We start from the raw sequence: 21,850 nt of genomic DNA on the forward strand, positions 1-21,850 counted from the left end.
CAATGCGCGGGACAGGGCCTGAAGTGTAGCTTCAACAAAGGCGGGACCATTATCTGAACCTATGGCAAGGGGCAGTCCATACCTGGGGATGACATCCCTAAGGAGGGCTCGAGCTACTTCTGTGGCTTTCTCAGTGACTGTAGGATATGCTTCCACCCACCCAGAAAAGGTACAGACCATGACCAAGAGGTATCGGAGCCTACCGCTCCTGGGCATTTCTGTGAAGTCTATAACTAGAGACTCAAAGGGTGTTAGTCCTCTAGACTGAACTCCTGGTGGAATTCGGGGTCCCTGACGAGCATTATTCTGGGCACAGAGAGTACATCGGGCAGAGGCAGTGGCAACCAGACTATCCAATCCTTCCAAGACCACTACTCGACTGAGTAGGCGGGCTAGTGCTGTTTTCCCTAAGTGTGATAGGTCATGAGCTTGAGATACTACAGGCCAAGCTAGGTGGCGTGGCACCAGAACTCTGGTATCAGGGAGATGTAACCAGCCATCAGGTCTCCTTACTGCACCTTCCTCTTGAGCCCATTTCTCTTCCGTTTGGGTGTACATAGGCGTCCATTCTTGCAGTCGAATTTGGAACAGGGGAGTCACAGTACTTGCTGAGGGTCCTCGAGCAGCTTCCTTGGCCACCCGATCAGCATGGCGATTCCCTCGGGCCACTGGAGTATCTATCCTTTGGTGTCCCCTACAGTGAATGACAGCTACCTTCTTAGGGGCCCAAACAGCCTCTAGCAGCTGAAGTATTTCAGGTCCATACTTAACAGGTTGGCCTGTGGCATTTATGAGTCCCTTTTCCTTATACAAAGCTCCATGAGCATGTAGAGTTGTGAAGGCATACTTGGAATCAGTATAAATGTTGGTCACCAGTCCTGCTGCTAGCTCCAGAGCTCGTATGAGGGCCACAAGTTCTGCTTTCTGGGCTGAAGTTCCTTGGGGCAGGGCTCTTGCTTCTATCACCTTGTCCTCTGTCACCACAGCATAGCCTGCCAATCGCTTGGAGTTCTCCACGTAACTGCTTCCATCTGTGAAATAAATTACATCTGGGTCCCTCCACGGAACATCTTTAAGATCTGGTCGACTGGAGTACACTTCATCCATGGTTTGGATACAATCATGATCCGGTGGTCCCTCAGATGCTGGCAAAAGAGTGGCGGGATTGAATGTAGCCACTGTTTCCAGGTGTATCCGTGGATTCTCACACAAACTGGCTTGGTACTTAACCATACGGTTATTTGTAAACCAGTGGTTGCCCTTATACTCCATGAGGGTGAGAACTGCATGGGGGACTTTGACAACTAGTTCTTGCCCCAAGGTCAACTTATCAGCTTCCTGGACCAGTAAGGCTGTTGCTGCAATGGCCCTCATGCAGGCTGGCCATCCTTTAGCCACTCCATCCAGCTGTTTAGACAGGTATGCAACAGGCCTCTGCCAGGATCCCATCATCTGGGTCAGCACACCCAGAGCAACCCCCTGTCGCTCGTGGACATACAATGAGAAAGGTTTCTCCACATCAGGAAGGCCTAACGCAGGGGCTTGGAGTAGGGCTTTCTTTATGGCAATGAAGGATTGTTGAGCAGTAGGTCCCCATTCAAATGGTTCCTTTTCACCCCCCTTTGTGGCCTGGTAAAGGGGTTTCGCCATCAATGCAAAATTTGGAATCCAAATTCTGCAGAATCCGGCTGCTCCCAGAAATTCCCTAACTTCCCTTCTGGACTTGGGTTGGGGAATTGCAGCAACTGCTTGCTTCCTACTGACATCCAGTCTCCGACTTCCCTGGGAAATGCAAAAGCTCAGATACTTCACTTCTGACTGACAGAGTTGGGCCTTTGAGCGTGAGACCTTATAGCCTGCATCCAAGAGTAGCTCCAGCAATTCTCTGGTAGCCTCAAAACACTCTTCCTGGGTCACTGCTGCAATCAGGAGGTCATCTACATACTGGAGTAAAACTCGCTTGGAAGGCTCAGATTTAAAAGTCTTAAGGTCTTGCCCTAGGGCAGTCCCAAAAATGGTGGGGGAGTTCTTGAACCCCTGTGGCAGGCGGGTCCATGTATACTGAAGCTTCCTTCCTGTTACTGGGTTTTCCCATTGAAAGGCGAAAAGCAGTTGACTGGCGGGGGCCACCCGAATACAAAAGAAGGCATCTTTTAAGTCTAGTGTCGTGAAATGGGTAGCTCCAGAAGGTATCAATCCCAGCAGGACATATGGATTAGGCACTACAGGGTGTAATGAAATAGTGGATTTGTTGACCACTCGTAAGTCTTGGACTGGCCGGTAGTCCTCAGTCCCTGGCTTCTGGACTGGCAACAGTGGCGTATTCCATGGAGACTGGCAAGGATGAATAATTCCATGGGATAACAGACGATTCAGGTGTGCTTGAATCCCTTCCAGAGCCTTTCGGGGAATTGGGTATTGGCGAAGATGGATTGGCCGGGCACTTGGAAGTAAGTCTACATGAACAGGAGGAATATTTCGGGCCAACCCTGGGGGATTATCTTCTGCCCATACCCCACTGACCTGAAAGCTGTCTGCCAGGGGTAGGTCAACTTGGCCATGCGACTGATGCAGCCGCCATTCTTCTTCAAGGGGGCAGCAGAAACTCAATATACCCTTAGGGCTGGATGTCGGGGGCCGAAAGGAGACTGAAGTCTGGCCATCAGAGTCAAAGGAAATTTGGGCCCTAAGCTTGGACAGCAGGTCTCGACCTAACAAAGGGATTGGACAGTCTGGCATATACAGGAATTCATGAGTGACTGTGTGTGAGCCTAATTGGCATCTACGGGTCGTCAGGAAGGGCCTCCGGTTCTGCACCCCCGTGGCTCCCACAACTCGGACAGTTTTTCCAGACACAGGCGCTAATCGCTCCGTCACAACAGAATGTTCAGCTCCTGTATCAATCATGAATGGAATTGAGCGGCTCCCTATAGTTAACTTGACCATAGGTTCCTGGGAGCCCAATTTGTAGGAACCCGGTCTGTCCTATTCATCCCATTCTGCCATCTCGGCTATCCCAATGATGTCAGATTCAGGAGGCTCATACCTTCCCTCTCGAACTCGGCCTCGGCTTCCTCGATCTCCTGGTCCCCTTCTCAGTCCCTGGCGCCTCTGGGGGCATTCATCTTTCCAGTGCCCTCTTTCCTTACAGTAGGCACACTGATCCCTCTCCAATCTTGGTCTGGGATTCTCCCCTCGTGGCCAGGATTGATTGAAGGAATCTCGGGGCCTGGCTGGTGGTCCGGGGTCCCACTTTGGCTTCCCATTAGCTAGAGGTCGACCTCGGTTAAGGGTGGAATTAGTAATGGCTGCCGCTAAAAGGTCGGCCTTCTTCTGCATCTTCCGGTCAGCCTCTCGGCGCACCTCCTGATCCCTATTAATGAAAACCTTGGTTGCGATCTCAATTAGCTGGGTGGTATTCATCCCTGCGAATCCCTCCTGACGCTGCAACTTCTTCCGGATATCTGGCATACTCTGAGCCACCAATGCACTATTCACCATTCTCTGGTTTTCTAGTGCTTCAGGGTCAAAGGGGGTGTATGTTCTGTAGGCTTCAATTAGTCGCTCTAAAAAGGCCCCAGGGGATTCAGTTGCCCCTTGGAGAATTTCAGAGACCTTTGCCAAATTAATGGGCCTCTTTATGCCTTTCCTCATACCTTCCAGCAAGTCCCGGCAATAGCCAGACAACAGTTCATAGTGCTGCCCATTATTTGGATCCCAAACTGGAGCTGCGCGAGGAAACCGAGTTCTAACCCATTGCTCTGGGTCCTGTGTCCCCTCGGGGACACGCGCTCGCGTGATGGCCTTAGCATTTTGTAAAATCTTCCGCCTCTCCTCAGTTGTGAAGAGGGTCAGGAGAAGTTGTTGACAATCAGTCCAGGTTGGGTTATGGGTGGCCATAATGCTAGCCACTAGGTCCACCACTGCCTGAGGCTTTTCAGTATAAGAGGGGTAATGCGTCTTCCAATTCAGGAGATCGGTGGTTGTGAAGGGTACATACTGATAGGCTTGTGCCTGTATAACCTGACCCTCATTATTAGGATCCGGTCGAGTGGTAGTTACCTGACGGAGGGGCAGAACTCTCGAGGAGGTAGGAATGGAACCTGAGGTAGAGCTAGGAGCTACCCTCCTATCATGCTCAAAGGTGATTGCAGCAGGTCTAACCCATTCAGTGGAGGTGTGTTGAAACCCTGAGGGATGGGGAGGGGTACTCATAGACTGAGAGGTGGTCACAGGTGATTCAGTCCATTGAAAGGGATGCCGGGCCCCTGATGAGTGGGTAGGGGTACTAGAGGGAGAAGCTGGGCTGTCGGGAGTTGAGGAGTCAGGGAGTGGAGCCCAAAGCGGGTCTTTGGAGGTTAACAGGGGAGGATGTGGCACAGAAGGGTAGAGGCTGGGTGAAAAGTCCAACCTAGGGTGTGGCGGGATTTGCACAGAAGGGGAGGAACTATCCGGAGAAGCCTGTACTGGAGAGGCTTGGGCTGGACGGCGTGGATCTCTGGGGGTGGCACGGAACCCCAACAATGGGCCATAAGGTGGTGGCTCAAGATCTGAGGGGTCATCAGAAAGTATGGGTTTTTCCAACAGGGTAGGGGCGGAAGCCACCGATTGGGTGGTAGGCTTCCTGGGGCTCTTTCCTTCTTCCAGTTTAGATTTTCTAATCTTTCTTTGAACGCGGCCCAACATGAATTTTACTGGGGATCCCATATAAGTTTTCAACCAAGAGGGAGGGTCAGTCACAAGGCTGTCCCAGGAATCTATATAGGGGAGTTGTTCAAGATATTCTGGTTCTCCTACAACTATGCTGTAGACCTTCCGGATTACTTCAATATCTAAGCTGCCACTAGGGGGCCACCCCACTCCCATAGATGGCCACTCAACTTCACACAAGGTTCTTAGAGTACTTGAGCTTAAAGTCTGTCCATAATCATTAATTAAAAATCCTTTTTTGAAATTCTTAAGCATACAATCTAGGGGAGTATCAATTTGTCTAGACGATTTCCCTCCCATAATGCTTACAGTTACAACACACAAAGAGGGAGGGAATTTTTGAGAGTGCAGTAAGGGGTCCCCACTCTCGAGACACTAGGTAGACAGACAACAATCGCTTCCTTCCGTCGCTGGCCAATTGAACTCGCGTTAATTGGAAACGCAGCTATAAGAAGTCCGCACTCATTAACATTCAAGCATCCCACTCATTCAGTACAGAAAATCCCACCCAACAATTTCAAATTTCTCAGATACAGATAAGCTCAGGCGGTTTTGCTACTAATCTCCACTAGACTAGAAGCTACTAAGGCCTTCGCTGAGAGTTGATCAGACTCCCCTTCCCTCAATTTATGAGGGGCTGGTTTACAGTTTCCTAGCTAGGATTACAATACAGAATACATACCCGGCAAATGTTCCTCAGTCAGTTGGGTGCCGGTTCAGGATCCCACCGCTGCCACCAGGAATTGATGCATGAATTACCCCTATTGTTAGCAGAATCTGTGGTACTTCAGGAGTCAAACAGCACACACCAGAATGAAGGAGAAATCTTCTTTATTTGCCAGCAAACAAAGTAGGACATCAGCTCTAGCTCTCTTCTCTTTCTTAGCTCTCTTTGTCTGGTGGCTTCTGTCTCAGCTCCTTTTCTTCTTCTGCTGTCTGTCTTCCTTCAGCTCTCTTTCTTCTGTCTGTTCCTTCTGACGTAAGCTGCTTCTGCTCTCACTTATATACCGTTCTATCTCCCTCCTAGCCCCCCTTACTCTCCAGATGGTAAAGAATAGATTGATCACCCTGCCTTGAATTAATTATTACCATACATATATTCCAAATATCAGTTACATAGGTTCCAGACATATCCTAAACTGACCTATGACCTGGGGCCCCTCACATTAGACAATATGGCACCAGAACTCCTGCATGTTCTTATTATGATTAATTTCTCAACTATAGCTTAAACTGGGTTCATTTAGGGGCTAATGGATATTCTCATATTCCTAGTCAACTTCATACTAACTGCTAACTGAACTCTGGCATTCATTAAGGGGTCAAGGGCCAGTCTTACTTAATAGCATACAGCTATAGTTTGTTATTTCTTTCAGAAAGCCCAGTCCTACATTTACCTATAATTAATCAAGGAGAAGAGAGTTGACTTCTCTTTCACCTAGCCAGGACTGCAGCTAACTCAAACCATATGCTGACCTTTTCAACTACAGTCTTACTTAGAAAGTCAGACAAAGAGTTGGACAGACATTAGATTTAAAAAGGTATTCTACATATTAACTACACAGAATAAACATATTCTAAATATCAAGAATCAGTATTCCTTATAAAACATATTCTAAATATCAAGAACTTCTAAAATCTAACTATTTTCTTCTAAACAGTATTTCAGCCTAATCTTAAAACAAACTGCCTGCTTGCCTCGTTCATAATAGTATACAGATGTGCTAGCTAGCATTAGCAATCCATCACTCACAAGGGGTCAAAGAAAGTTTCTGCCTCTGACCTTTCTAACCTTTAGCTTAGCCAAAGCTAGACTTTCTAAGTAATTAAATCCAGCTGGCATTCCTTCACTTTACTTGCAAGGTGAAAAGTTGAAATAGTATTTCTTATGTATCTATATAATTATGCCCACTGCCTCAGTAAAAATGACCTTAATAACAGAGAGAGCCCGTGTAAGGGTGTACGAAGGCCACTTTTTACCGCAGTTTAGTAAAAGTGTCCCTAAGCTTAGGGACATGGGTATGAAGATGAAGCATGGATGGTCTTTTTTTATTCTCTTGTTTCTTGCTCAAGAAATTCTGATCTTCAGTCTTTAAATTGCATATCTGTTTATTTCCTTAGATACATCTCTCTGATCATTCTTATCTGTCCTTTCTCTGAAATCTGTGGCCTGGGAAAACCATCTCTCTTTTTTCCGTCTACTTTTCCAAACTACTGTAAAGTAAGTTCTCTTCTCTTTGTCTTCTGCAGCTTTCATGATTGCTGGGCTTTTTCTTTACAGTCAGAGCAGTGGTTCTCAACCGATGTGTTGTTGGCCAGGAACACAAAAAGAACAGCAGCTGCAGTGGTGTGCCACCACTGGTTTTGTTTTCTCTCTCATCTGTTCCCTGCCTCTTCCCACACTTACATAGTAACATAGTAGATGACGGCAGAAAAAGACCTGCATGGTCCATCCAGTCTGCCCAACAAGATAAACTCATATGTGTATACCTTACCTTGATTTGTACCTGCCTTTTTCAGGGCACAGACCGTACAAGTCTACCCAGCAGTATTTCCCGCCTCCCAACCACCAACCTCTCTTCCCCCACCTGCTCCGCCACCCAATTTTGGCTAAGCTTCTTCCTCCCTCAGACCCCCCTCCTTTCACCTTCCCCTCCTCTCGCCTCCATCTCTTTCAATTCTTTGCTGGCAGCAGTAATTTGCTGCCGAGGCCAATCTGGAGCCTTTCCTCAGTCAGGTTCCGTGCATAAACAGGAAGTTGCATCAGAGGGGCGGGACCTGATTGATGAAAGGCTCTGGGTCGGCCCAGGCAGCAAGTTACTGCTGCAGGCAAAGAAAAGATTTGAAAAATCTGGAGGTGAGAAGAGGGGGGCTGAGGGGAGGACAAAGGAAGAGGTGCTGAACTTGCTGAGGAAGAGGTGGTAAGTTGAGGGGGAGCAGAGACTTAAGGAAGAAGTGCCAAGCTGCTCTCAGAGTTGCTGCCTTGCTGAACACTGAAGCTGCACATTTTTTTTTGGGAGGGGGGGGAGAGGGGACAGGGAGCTGCTGGGCCACGGAGGTGGAGGGGAAACGTGAGGGAGCAGGGAACTGCTGTGTACCATAGGGGTAGATTTAAATATTTTAAATTTAAATGCTTTACTTTTTGTCTATTAGATTGTAAGCTCTTTGAGCAGGGACTGTCTTTCTTCTGTGTTTGTACAGCGCTGCGTACACTTTGTAGCGCTCTAGAAATGTTAAATAGTAGTAATAGTAGTAGTAGTAGAGGGGAAAGGGAGAGCTGATAGGGAGTTGCTGCACCATAGGGGTGGAAGAGAAGGTAGAGCGGATAGGGAATTGCTGTGCTATGAGAGTGTAGAGGAGAGAGAGAGAGTAGTGGGAAGATGCTGGGCTACAAATGTGGGTGGAGAAAGAGAGGGGAGATGCTGGGTTACAAGGGTGCAAGAAGGGGAGAGGGAAGATACTGAGCATGGTAGATCCATGTGGGAGAGACCATAGGGTTCTCAAGGAGATAAGTGAGAAGAAGATGGTGACTCAGAGGGTAGAAGTGTAGAAATGGGGGGTGGGTGAAAAGGAAAGGTATAGGAGGGAAGGGGTGAGAGGAGGAGATGGAAGTTGAAACGTAGATGGAGGACTGAAGAGTGAGAAAGTGAAATCTAAGTGGGCAGACAGAAGAAAGAGAGAGAGGACATACATCAGAGATTGTTAAATCGTTTGTTGATTTAAAGTTACTTGAAACTAAATTTATTGCAGGGCATGAATTTGCTGTTTTTCGGTTAAATGATGGCGCTACTAATTTTTCTAATTAAAATGCTTTTTTTTTTTTTTTAATGTATCGCCTTCCAGGTTTGTGGTCAAAAATACAACAAAAACTGTTTAATATAGTTTCTTATTCCTCTTCTTGTTTTTCGAGACTAATTTTGCTGGGTGATTTTGAAACCAGATTTAGACTATGATACAGATAACAATGCACAGCAACTAAAAACCTTTTTGACCTTGCTGCAGTTATGTAATTTCACATCAGTTCAGACCCATATTAATAGGTCATTCTCCAGACCTTATAGTTTCCAGTCCTCCTTATGTTATATCAAATGCCATTTGACAATCGGTTTTGTGGTGTGATCACGCTTTGTTGACTTTTAATTTAAATATTCCTATGTCTGAGGAATGCTATATCCCCGAGGGCCCCTTTTATTAAGCTGCGGAAAAAGGGGCCCTGCTCTAGCGGCAGTGCGAGGTTTTTTTTGTCGTGTGCAGAGTCCCCTTTTACTGCAGCGGGTAAAAAGGTGAAAAAAAAAGAAATGGTCCTGCGGTAAGTTCGCATTTGCCGTGCAGCCATATCGGAGTGAGCACTTACCACCACCCACTGAGGTGGCGTTAAGGGCTCCTGCTCTAACCTGTTGCTAACTTGCACTGCCTGATTACTGCCTGGTAACTCCTGAACTAGAAAACATACCTGATTTTCTGTAGCCCTGGAAATGGTACGCACTAGGGGTGGAACTACTGATTACACCTGCGTTGTTCTGGTGGTAGTTCCAGGTTGTCGCCCGGCACCTTTTAGTAAAAGGGCCACTAAATTTGAACCTATATCAACTAGAGGAAAGATAGAAAAAGAATTGTTTTGGCAGTCTGTTTCTGATACTTTTATACAACTTGTCTGATCCGAGTCATGTGTTGTCTAAACTAGGATTGTTCTGTTGTTGGAGTATTAGACAGGATCGTGCCTTTGAAGGAAAGGACTGAAGTTATTAGAAAATATGCTCCTGGGTATGATAATGCTTTCTTAAAAATGAAACAGGAATGTCGCCACTTAGAAAGAACGTGGCGGAAGTCTAATAATGAGGATATTAAGCAGTCTTGGAAATCTGTTATGGTACAATATAAGTTTAATTTGATTAAATCAAAAAGATCTTATTATGTTAATATAGAATCTTCTGTTTTGACTTTGAAGGTACTTTTTCAGATAATTAACAAATTAATCTGTCCCCCTAAACCAAGTGATACTGTTATATCTACACAGCAGGATACTCGCAATCTGTTGCTGACTTTTTCTTTTTTAAAGTTGATAACATCAGTATAGAATTTTAAAAAGATGGAATTTTTCACCTTCCTCTGTGCATAAACATATTTTTGTATATCAATTTTGGTCATTTGTTGGTTTAATGTTACGTGATGAAATTACATCATTAGTCCATAAACTTTCTTCTCCGAGGACAAGCAGGCTGCTTGTTCTCACTGATGGGTTGACGTCCTCGGCAGCCCCCTCCATCGGAAAGTTTACTAGCAAAGGCCTTTGCTAGTCCTCGCGCGCCCATGCGCACCGCGCATGCGCGGCCGTCTTCCCGCCCGAAACCGGCTCGAGCCGGCCAGTCTTCTTTCGTCCGCGCTCGGTACGGTCGTGTTACGCCGTTCGTGCCCCAGAGAGTCGACCTCGCGCGTCCTTTTCGACGTGTTTTTTTGCTGTTTTTTCCTTGAAAAAGTTCGGGAAGCGCTCCGGTAGTGTTCCGGAAGACCCTTTCGGGTTTTCTGCCCTTCCCGTATTTCTCAGTTTTTGCCCCGTAAGTTTTCTTTCGTTGTCGGGGTAGGCCTCTTTTGGCCTCGGTCGAGATTTTTCTCCCTCTAAATTTTGGTGCTTCAATTTTCGCCATTTCGGCTTTTGATTTCGCCGGCGTGATTTTTCCGCCCATGACATCGAAGCCTTCCAGCGGCTTCAAGAAGTGCACCCAGTGCGCCCGGGTAATCTCGCTCACTGATAGGCACTCTGCGTGTCTTCAGTGTCTAGGGGCCCAGCACCGCCCTCAGAACTGCAGTCTGTGTTCCCTGTTACAAAGGCGGACTCAGGTAGCGAGATTAGCCCAGTGGAACGTTTTGTTCTCGGGCTCTTCGTCGGCATCGGCACCGGAGGCATCGAGTGCATCGACGTCGTCAGCGTCCGGACCATCTTCCTTGGCTGCCGCTCCATCGACTGCATCGAGGCATCGGACCTCTGCATCGGCGCCGAGGCATCGGGCGACTGCATCGACGTCGGTGGTACCGAGACTTCGTCTGCTGATGTCGTCGGACGGAGGTGCATCGTCAGGAGTGCAGGTGAGGGCTGTCCATTCCCCTGCTGGTGGCGGTGAGCCTTCGGGTGGGTCTCCTCCTACCCTGAGGGCTCCTGCGGTACAGCCCCCCCGGGATCGACCCTCTTCGGTCTCGGCCCCGAGGAAGCGACGGATGGATTCTACGTCCTCCTCGTCGGTGCCGGGGAGCTCCGGTGACATGCTTCGGAAGAAGTCGAAGAAGCATCGACACCGGTCTCCTCCCCATGTCGGCACCGAGAGCTCTGGGTCGCCGAGGGATTCGGCACCCAGCAGGCATCGGCACCGAGAGGACCGCTCACCCTCTGTTCAGGAGGTGTCGATGCGCTCCACTCTGGACAGCCCGGAACAGCCTCCTCGCCCGGAACAGGTTCTGACGTCGATGCCTGCATCGACCTCTCAGCCTTTCTCTGCAGCCGCTCTAAACGAGAGCCTCCGGGCCGTTCTCCCAGAGATTCTGGGAGAGCTGTTGCGCCCTACCCCTCCGGTACCGGCGGTGCTTGCGCCTCCGGTACCGTCGAGCGTGGCGCCGGCTGGCCCATCGCCCAGGTTGAGGTCCCCGACGTCGGTACCGCGTGCGGTGCCGACAGCGGCCACCTCCCAGGAAGGCTCCCCGACTACGTCGGCGGAGGGAGCTTCGCCGATGCGGGCGAGGGAGTCTACCTCTCGACGCCCCCACCGTGGACGGGGTTCCACCGAGTCGAGCAGGGCGAGGTTGGAGACGCAGGTTCGTGAACTTGTGTCTGACACCGACGGTGAGGCCTCGTGGGAGGAAGAGGAGGACCCCAGATATTTCTCTGACGAGGAGTCTGAGGGTCTTCCTTCTGATCCCACTCCCTCTCCTGAGAGACAGCTTTCTCCTCCCGAGAGCCTGTCTTTTGCTTCCTTTGTCCGGGAGATGTCTACGGCCATCCCCTTCCCGGTGGTTGTGGAGGACGAGCCCAGGGCTGAAATGTTTGAGCTCCTGGACTATCCTTCTCCACCTAAGGAAGCGTCCACTGTTCCCTTGCACCATGTCCTGAAAAAGACATTGCTTGCGAACTGGACCAAGCCACTAAGTAATCCCCACATTCCCAAGAAGATTGAGTCCCAGTACCGGATCCATGGGGACCCAGAGCTGATGCGCACTCAGTTGCCTCATGACTCTGGAGTTATGGATCTGGCCCTAAAGAAGGTTAAGAGTTCTAGGGAGCATGCTTCGGCGCCCCCGGGCAAAGACCCTAGAACCTTAGACTCCTTTGGGAGGAAGGCCTACCATTCTTCTATGCTCGTGGCCAAGATCCAGTCTTACCAGCTCTACACGAGCATACACATGCGGAATAATGTGCGGCAGTTGGCGGGCTTGGTTGATGCTCTTCCCCCTGAGCAAGCCAAGCCTTTTCAGGAGGTGGTCAGGCAGCTGAAGGCGTGCAGAAAATTCCTGGCCAGAGGAGTTTATGACACTTTCGATGTTGCGTCCAGGGCCGCTGCTCAAGGTGTGGTGATGCGCAGGCTCTCATGGCTGCGTGCCGCCGACCTGGAGAATAGACTCCAGCAGCGGATTGCGGACTCGCCTTGCCGTGCGGACAACATTTTTGGAGAAAAAGTCGAGCAGGTGGTAGAGTCTCTCCACCAGCGGGACACCGCATTCGACAAGTTCTCCCGCCGGCAGCCTTCAGCCTCTACCTCTACAGGTAGACGATTTTTCGGGGGAAGGAAGACTGGTCCCTATGCTTCTGGTAAGCGTAGGTACAATCCTCCTTCCCGACAGCCTGCGGCCCAGGCTAAGCCCCAGCGCGCTCGCTCTCGTCAGCAGCGTGCGCCTCAGCAAGGCCCCGCGGCTCCCCAGCAAAAGCAAGGGGCGAGCTTTTGACTGGCTCCAGCAGAGCATAGCCGACATCCAAGTGTCAGTGCCGGGCGACCTGCCGGTCGGGGGGAGGTTGAAAGCTTTTCACCAAAGGTGGCCTCTCATAACCTCCGATCAGTGGGTTCTCCAAATAGTCCGGCAGGGATACACCCTCAATTTGGCCTCAAAACCTCCAAATTGTCCACCGGGAGCTCAGTCTTACAGCTTCCAGCACAAGCAGGTACTTGCAGAGGAACTCTCCGCCCTTCTCAGCGCCAATGCGGTCGAGCCCGTGCCATCCGGGCAAGAAGGGCTGGGATTCTATTCCAGGTACTTCCTTGTGGAAAAGAAAACAGGGGGGATGCGTCCCATCCTAGACCTAAGGGCCCTGAACAAATATCTCGTAAAAGAAAAGTTCAGGATGCTTTCCCTGGGCACCCTTCTCCCCATGATTCAGCAAAACGATTGGCTATGCTCTCTGGACTTGAAGGATGCCTACACACACATCCCGATACTGCCAGCTCACAGACAGTATCTGCGATTTCAGTTGGACACACGCCACTTCCAGTACTGTGTGCTACCCTTTGGGCTCGCCTCTGCGCCCAGGGTGTTCACAAAGTGCCTAGCTGTGGTAGCAGCGGCACTTCGCAGGCTGGGGGTGCACGTGTTCCCATATCTCGACGATTGGCTGGTGAAGAACACATCCGAGGCAGGAGCCCTGCAGTCCATGCAGATGACTATTCGCCTCCTGGAGCTACTGGGGTTTGTGATAAATTACCCAAAGTCCCATCTTCTCCCAGTGCAGAAACTCGAATTCATAGGAGCCCTGCTGGATTCTCGGACAGCTCGCGCCTATCTTCCAGAGGCGAGAGCCAACAACTTGTTGTCCCTCGTCTCGCGGGTGCGTGCGTCCCAGCAGATCACAGCTCGGCAGATGTTGAGATTGCTGGGCCACATGGCCTCCACAGTTCATGTGACTCCCATGGCCCGCCTCCACATGAGATCTGCTCAATGGACCCTAGCCTCCCAGTGGTATCAGGCCGCTGGGGGTCTAGAGGACGTGATCCACCTGTCCACGAGTTTTCTCAAATCCCTGTATTGGTGGACGATTTGCTCCAATTTGACTCTGGGACGTCCCTTCCAAATTCCTCAGCCACAAAAAGTGCTGACCACGGATGCGTCTCTCCTGGGATGGGGAGCTCATGTCGATGGGCTTCACACCCAAGGAAATTGGTCCCTCCAAGAACGCGATCTACAGATCAATCTTCTGGAGTTGCGAGTGATCTGGAACGCTCTGAAGGCTTTCAGAGATCGGCTGTCCCACCAAATTATCCAAATTCAGACAGACAACCAGGTTGCCATGTACTATGTCAACAAGCAGGGGGGCACCGGATCTCGCCCCCTGTGTCAGGAAGCCGTCAGCATGTGGCTCTGGGCCCGCCGTCTCGGCATGGTGCTCCAAGCCACATATCTGGCAGGCGTAAACAACAGTCTGGCCAACAGACTGAGCCGGATTATGCAACCTCACGAGTGGTCGCTCAACTCCCGAGTGGTGCGCCAGATCTTCCAAGCGTGGGGCACCCCCTTGGTGGATCTCTTCGCATCTCGAGTGAACCACAAAGTCCCTCAGTTCTGTTCCAGGCTTCAAGCCCCCGGCAGACTAGCATCGGATGCCTTCCTCCTGGATTGGGGGGAGGGCCTGCTGTATGCTTATCCTCCCATCCCTCTGGTGGGGAGGACTTTGTTGAAACTCAAGCAAGACCGAGGCACCATGATTCTGATTGCTCCTTTTTGGCCGCGTCAGATCTGGTTCCCCCTTCTTCTGGAGTTATCCTCCGAAGAACCGTGGAGATTGGAGTGTTTTCCGACCCTCATCACACAGGACGAGGGGGCGCTTCTGCATCCCAACCTCCAGTCTCTGGCTCTCACGGCCTGGATGTTGAGGGCGTAGACTTTGCCTCTTTGGGTCTGTCAGAGGGTGTCTCCCGCATCTTGCTTGCTTCCAGGAAAGACTCCACTAAGAGAAGTTACTTCTTCCATTGGAGGAGGTTTGCCGTCTGGTGTGACAGCAAGGCCCTAGATCCTCGCTCTTGTCCTACACAGACCCTGCTTGAATACCTTCTGCACTTGTCTGAGTCTGGTCTCAAGACCAACTCTGTAAGGGTTCACCTTAGTGCAATCAGTGCATACCATTACCGTGTGGAAGGTAAGCCGATCTCAGGACAGCCTTTAGTTGTTCGCTTCATGAGAGGTTTGCTTTTGTCAAAGCCCCCTGTCAAGCCTCCTACAGTGTCATGGGTTCTCAATGTCGTTCTCACCCAGCTGATGAAACCTCCTTTGAGCCACTGAATTCCTGCCATCTGAAGTACTTGACCTGGAAGGTCATTTTCTTGGTGGCAGTTACTTCAGCTCGTAGAGTCAGTGAGCTTCAGGCCCTGGTAGCCCAGGCCCCGTACACCAAATTTCATCATAACAGAGTAGTCCTCCGCACTCACCCTAAGTTCCTGCCAAAGGTTGTGTCGGAGTTCCATCTGAACCAGTCAATTGTCTTGCCAACATTTTTTCCCCGTCCTCATTCCTGCCCTGCTGAACGTCAGCTGCACACATTGGACTGCAAGAGAGCATTGGCCTTCTACCTGGAGCGGACACAGCCCACCAGACAGTCCGCCCAATTGTTTGTTTCTTTTGACCCCAATAGGAGGGGAGTGGCTGTAGGGAAACGCACCATATCCAATTGGCTAGCAGATTGCATTTCCTTCACTTACGCCCAGGCGGGGCTGGCTCTTGAGGGTCATGTCACGGCTCATAATGTTAGAGCCATGGCTGCGTCGGTAGCCCACTTGAAGTCAGCCTCCATTGAAGAAATTGCAAAGCTGCGACGTGGTCATCTGTCCACACATTCACATCTCATTACTGCCTGCAGCAGGACACCCGACGCGACAGTCGGTTCGGGCAGTCAGTTCTTCAGAACCTGTTTGGGCTTTAGGATCCAACTCCACCCCCCGAGGGCCCTGTTGTTCTGTTCCAGGCTGCACTCTCAGTTAGTTGGTAAATTTTTTAGGTCAATCTCTTTAATGTCCTCGCCGTTGCGAGGCCCAATTGACCATGGTTGTTGTTTTGAGTAAGCCTGGGGGCTAGGGATACCCCATCAGTGAGAACAAGCAGCCTGCTTGTCCTCGGAGAAAGCGAATGCTACATACCTGTAGAAGGTATTCTCCGAGGACAGCAGGCTGATTGTTCTCACAAACCCGCCCGCCTCCCCTTTGGAGTTGAGTCTTCCCTTGAAGTGTATTGTCTTGCTACATACTGGACTGGCCGGCTCGAGCCGGTTTCGGGCGGGAAGACGGCCGCGCATGCGCGGTGCGCATGGGCGCGCGAGGACTAGCAAAGGCCTTTGCTAGTAAACTTTCCGATGGAGGGGGCTGCCGAGGACGTCAACCCATCAGTGAGAACAATCAGCCTGCTGTCCTCGGAGAATACCTTCTACAGGTATGTAGCATTCGCTACATATGCATAGAGGCGTATTTTCAAAGCACTTAGACTTAAAGAGTTACATGGAGGGGCATTTTTGATACGACGTCTAAGTCTATCTTTGGAAGTTTTGCACAGGGGCTTCCCTTGGAGGAGGGAGGTGTCCAAAAAGGCAGGTACCACTGAAAAAATACGGTAAATCAATTAGCCAGCCAACTGAATATCCACTCCTACATTTTTAAAAGCACATCACACAAAAATCAAGAAATTGGAAGAAATCCATAGCATAGTGGATAGCGTGATGTCTTCCGCAATCTGATACAATCTTTGGTCTTAAGCCAGATGGATTACTGCAACGTTATGTATGCAGGCTGCAAAGAACATTTACTCAAGAAATTACAGACTGCTCAGAACACTGCGGCAAGACTGATCTTTGGCAAATCTAACGCAAACCCACCAAGCCCCTTCGTGAAATACTGCACCGGCTTCCCATTAAGGAACGAGTGGCCTTGAAGGTTTGCATCTTAAGTCACAGGATAATCTACGGAGAAGTTCCAGAATATATGCTTGAACTGATTGATTTACCACCTAGAAATAGATCCAGTCTCTCACAATCCTACTTGAATTTACACTACCCAGATTGTAATAGTCTCAAGTACAAATCTATGTATGCCTCAAACTTTACTTTTATAGGCACCCAAATCAGTAAAATCTACCCAGATCTACCTAAATTTCAGAAAACCATTGAAGTCCGTACTGTTTAAAAAAACTTATTCTTCAGGTTCAACATAATTCTGTTCAACTTTTAGTCTTAACAAGGTTCAAGGACACTAATTACCTTTATTAACTTTTATATATTGTTGTTTTAAAGGATATTTACTATATTACTATCAACTGTATAATTGTACCTCATGCACTGCAGCCTTCCTACAGATTAGTGTAAGCCACATTGAGCCTGCAATTAGTGGGAAAATGTGGGATATAAATGTATTAAATAAATAAAGGCCAGTAAGCCAGCATTCTTCCAACAGTGGCAAATCCAGGTCGCAAGAACCTGTCAGGATCCCAAATGGTAAATAGATTCCATTCTGCTTATTTCACAGATAAGAAACAATTTTCCCGGGTGGAGTTTTTTTTTCCTTGAATTTGTCAAACTTCTCTTAAACACAGCTACATTAATAACTTTTACTACATTCTCTGGTAGTGAGTTCCAGAACTTAATTATACATTGAGTGAAAAAAATAGTTTCTCCTATTTGTTTTAAATGTACTACTTTATACCTTCCTGGCATGTCTCCTAGTTTTTATGTTTTTTGAAACAGTAAACAACAGATTACATTTACCCACTCACTCTGCTCATTCTATAGACCTCTGTCATATCTTCCCCTCCTCTCTTCTTTAACCTTTCCTCAAAGGTGAGCTGTTGCACCTCTTTTATCACTTGGTCACCGTTTTCTGTACCTCTTCTAATTACACTGTATTGTTTTTTTTTGTTTGTTTTTTTTTGAGATGTGGTTGACAAGCACTGAATTAGTTGAAAATAATCTCTGAAATTATCGCAGACTTTGTGAAGGGCCACAACATACTTAGTTACTCTAAACCAATATAGTGAACATGCCATACTAAAAGAGTGCCAGCTTGCAGAGCTGAAACTCCCTATATGAAATAGGATAACAGAATAGGCAGCATGCAGAAAACAGATCCTCCCCCAATATACAATAAATGACCATAAATTAGAAATGGAAATGTGCAAACAAAAAGTGAATTCTTTGCTCCACTGTTCACTCCAACCACATTCTTCCTTCCTGTTCCATTCAAACAAGGGAGGGGTTACAAGGGTAAGGAAGGCAGCTTATTTATTTATTTATTTATTTATTTGCTGCATTTGTACCCCACCTTTTCCCACCTATTTGCAGGCTCAATGTGGCTTACACTATGTTGCAAAAGGTATAATCATAAACAGAGTAAGAGGTATGGTCTAATTTAACATATTACTGTGTAAGAAATTAGGTAGATAGGTCAGTAGAATTATTTACATAACACAAAATAAAACAGGTAAGATATAATGACCAATAGTGATAATGTGATTAACATAATCAAGTTAGAAGGGATCAGTATTAGTTGGTTTACATATAGAATGGAATCAAGTCATTAAGGAGGATTTTTATTGTAAGTCTCTTTGAACAGGTTTATCTTCAATAACTTCCGGAAGGTTGTCAAGTCATGCGTTTTTATAGCATTCGCTAGTTTATTCCATGATTATGGAGCAGACTGGATCTTTTATCTGCACTTTTCTACGTTCACTCCAGTCTTACCTTCACATCTTGTTCCCTGGTGCTGCCTGCAAGGGGAGGGACTGGAGCAAGAAGCAGAGGACTGTTCTCTGCTGCCTTAGTTTTAGGCACTGGCCAGTAGTCATTAGGCCAGAGTGCTCTGTGCTTATTTGACTAGCCCTCTATTATGCAGAGTCTTGGGCAATTGTTCCTTTTGCCTTAGGTGAAAGTGGCTCTGTATAGAGCACAATGTCACTATTAATGTTACATAAGTACATAAGTATTGCCATACTGGGAAAGACCAAAGGTCTATCAAGCCCAGCATCCTGTTTCCAACAGTGGCCAATCCAGGTCACAAATACCTGGCAAGATCCCAAAAAAGTACAAAACATTTTATACTACTTATCCCAGAAATAGTGGATTTTCCCCAAGTCCATTTAATAACAGTCTATGGACTTTTCCTTTAGGAAGCTGTCCAGACCTTTTTTAAACTTCGCTAAGCTAACGCCTTTACCACATTCTCTGGCAACGAATTCCAGAGTTTAATTACACATTGAGTGAAGAAAGATTTTCTCTGATTCGTTTTAAATTTACTACATTGTAGCTTCATCGCATGCCCCCTAGTCCTAGTATTTTTGGAAAGCGTAAACAGGCGCTTCACATCTACCCATTCAACTCCACTCAAAGAACGCATCGCCTTCAAAATCTGCACCCTGGTTCACAAAATCATCTACGTAGAAGTCCCGAGTTACATGACAGACTTGATCGACTTACCAACTAGAAATACATCCGAATCAACACGATCTTATCTAAATCTGCACTATCCAAGCTGCAAAGGACTTAAATACAAAACAACTTACGCATCTAGTTTTTCCTACATAAGCACACAACTGTGGAACACATACCAAAAGCTTTGAAAACGGCATACGACCACCTAAACTTCCGGAAATCACTTAAAACCAACTTGTTTAAAAAGGCATACCCTACCGATCCAACTTAAATGCCTAATCTCTGCAACACAACCAAACTAAAGCACGTAATGGACATAACACAACTCTTCTGTTCTCCGATTCCCTAATGTGGCTGTGCCACATGAACTTGATCTTACCACAACATCACCCTGTATTTGTTCACACCGGAGCCTGCAAAGGCCTCTCTGGTACTATGTAAGCTACATGGAGCCTACAAATAGGTGGGAAAATGTGGGATACAAATGTAACAAATAAATTATTTTATAGACCTCTATCATATCTCCCCTCAGCCGTCTTTTCTCCAAGCTGAAGAGCCCTAGCCGCTTTAGCCTTTCCTCATAGGGAAGTCGTCCCATCCCCTTCATTTTCGTCGCCCTTCTCTGCACCTTTTCTAATTCCACTCTATCTTTTTTGAGATGCGGCGACCAGAATTGAACACAATATTCGAGGTGCGGCTGCACCATGGAGCGATACAAAGGCATTATAGCATCCTCATTTTTGTTTTCCATTTCTTTCCTAATAATAATGTTTAGTAGTACACTTGCTTTAGTCTGTTCCTGTTTTTAGTAGATATTAGAGATTCATGATTAATTATAGTTTTTTCCATTGTTCTATATAGCTGCACTACAGGCACTTAAGAGAAAGAAGAGGCTTGAGAAACAGTTGGTACAGATTGACGGGACGCTTTCCACCATTGAGTTTCAGAGAGAAGCACTGGAGAACTCCCACACTAATACAGAAGTGCTGAAGAACATGGGTTATGCTGCAAAAGCCATGAAAGCTGCTCACGCCAATATGTAAGTTTATTTCCCCATATCACTTGAAAGCAGCACTAAGAGCAAATACATATTTTTCTTTGTAAAATCAACATTGAATGCAATAATAATTAAAGCTATTTAAGTGTCATTAAAGTTAATTTGTGTACATTACTTTTATAGCATTTATTTCAAATTATTTTTCTAGAGCTTGATCATTGGAGTTTTCATGTTTAATTTCCAGTGACATGGGACAAATTAATTCCTAGTTGTTTGAACATAAGAATACACTATTTTTATTTATTTAATTTATTTGCTACATTTGTATCCAATGCAGTAGAAGGAAACACTCTGCTATAATTTGTCAATACAACAAAGCTATGGGTAGCGGGTCTAATCACACAGTGTGGGATGTGAAATAATATATGGGAGAAGGGAAGAGACCTCAGACTGGTGAAATTCCAGCACAACTGCTGGCTGTACTTCTGTTAAAGCTGTCACCATGAATCAATCATTGGTCTCAAACCCACCTCCTCCCTTCATGTGGACATGTATGTTTTTTTTATAAATAATTTTTATAAAGTATGCTGTATCAACTGTGAGTCACACAATTTTAAGGATGGTAAAAAAACCACTTAGCTCATTGCAGCTTCGGTAATGGGGTTCCCCGCCCAACAGATACGTTTCGCCGAAGGGGCTTCTTCAGGGGAAAGCGAACACCCAATTTAGCCGCACTGCTGAAGCACTGTGGCAATCCTACAAAGATAACGAGTAATTAGTGAACCTACCATGTCCCATCAAACACACATAACCACACGGACGAACTGAAACAAGACTAACATTCAACCAGACAGACTCAAATTCGAAGTTGAGCAGCTAAGCGTCCATGGCCATAGATTGGCCGTTTTTATATACTCGACGGCCAATCATGAACAGACGCCACCCAGGTATGTCATAGGCGGCTGTGCCAAAAACACGCCCACTGGTGGGTGGAGTTACGCGCCCACGTTTGAATGGATGACCACATGGATGTCCAACAACACACCACTGCGCAAAGACCAAAACACCAAAACACAAACAACAAAACAAAAAGCACCCAACCCATGCCCCACCGATTTACAACCCTTACACACTCACGGGGGGAGGGGGAACTGTCCCACAGATAGATTGTAAATACTCTGTGTTGAGGATGGGAGAGATGTAAACACAAGAAATGATTAGCTCTCAACTGTTCAAACAATGTGTATGTGAAAACATAGATCAATCAATCAAAGCAATATGTCAAAAAAAATATCCAAAAAATATATTTAAAAAAAAATAAAAAAAAAATACAGTCCAGTTGATTTTGTTGTTGAGGCCACGGGGTTCCACCGACCGCAGATGGAAAATCCACCTCTGTTCGAGCTGAAGCAGATGTCTGTCAGGGTTACGTCCTCGTTTCTTAGGGAGCACATGATCAATCACCCTGACAGAAAAATCCTCCAAAGTGTGTGATGATAATTGACAGTGGGGCACGAGAGGTGCCCCAGCTCTCGAGTGGGCAATACTGTGTCTGTGCTCATTCATACGTATATTGAGAGGTATGATGGTTTTGCCCACATATATCTTCAAGCAGGGGCATTGCAGCACATATACCACGTGTGTTGACCTACAGTCCGTGTGAAAAAAAGATTTATATGTTCTTTGGTCCAACGGGTTGGTAAACCTGTCTCCTTGCAAGGTCATTGGTCATCTGGCAAGTCTTACAGTGGCTGTGGCCCACCTCAGCT

The 21,850-nt window shown here is 47.5% G+C and overlaps 1 protein-coding gene across 1 annotated transcript in view; it reads left to right on the top strand.

The window, feature by feature from the left end:
* Nucleotides 1–21,850, top strand: part of LOC115478562 (charged multivesicular body protein 4c-like) — a 78,443-nt gene that overhangs the window by 34,526 nt on the left and 22,067 nt on the right. Inside the window, exon 2 of the mRNA XM_030216007.1 lies at nt 19,946–20,123. Within this exon, the coding sequence (XP_030071867.1) occupies nt 19,946–20,123 (178 nt within the window). The remainder of the gene's footprint in view (nt 1–19,945; nt 20,124–21,850) is intronic.

Source organism: Microcaecilia unicolor, chromosome 1 (assembly GCF_901765095.1).
Source record: "Microcaecilia unicolor chromosome 1, aMicUni1.1, whole genome shotgun sequence".
Taxonomy (NCBI): Eukaryota; Metazoa; Chordata; class Amphibia; order Gymnophiona; family Siphonopidae; genus Microcaecilia; species Microcaecilia unicolor.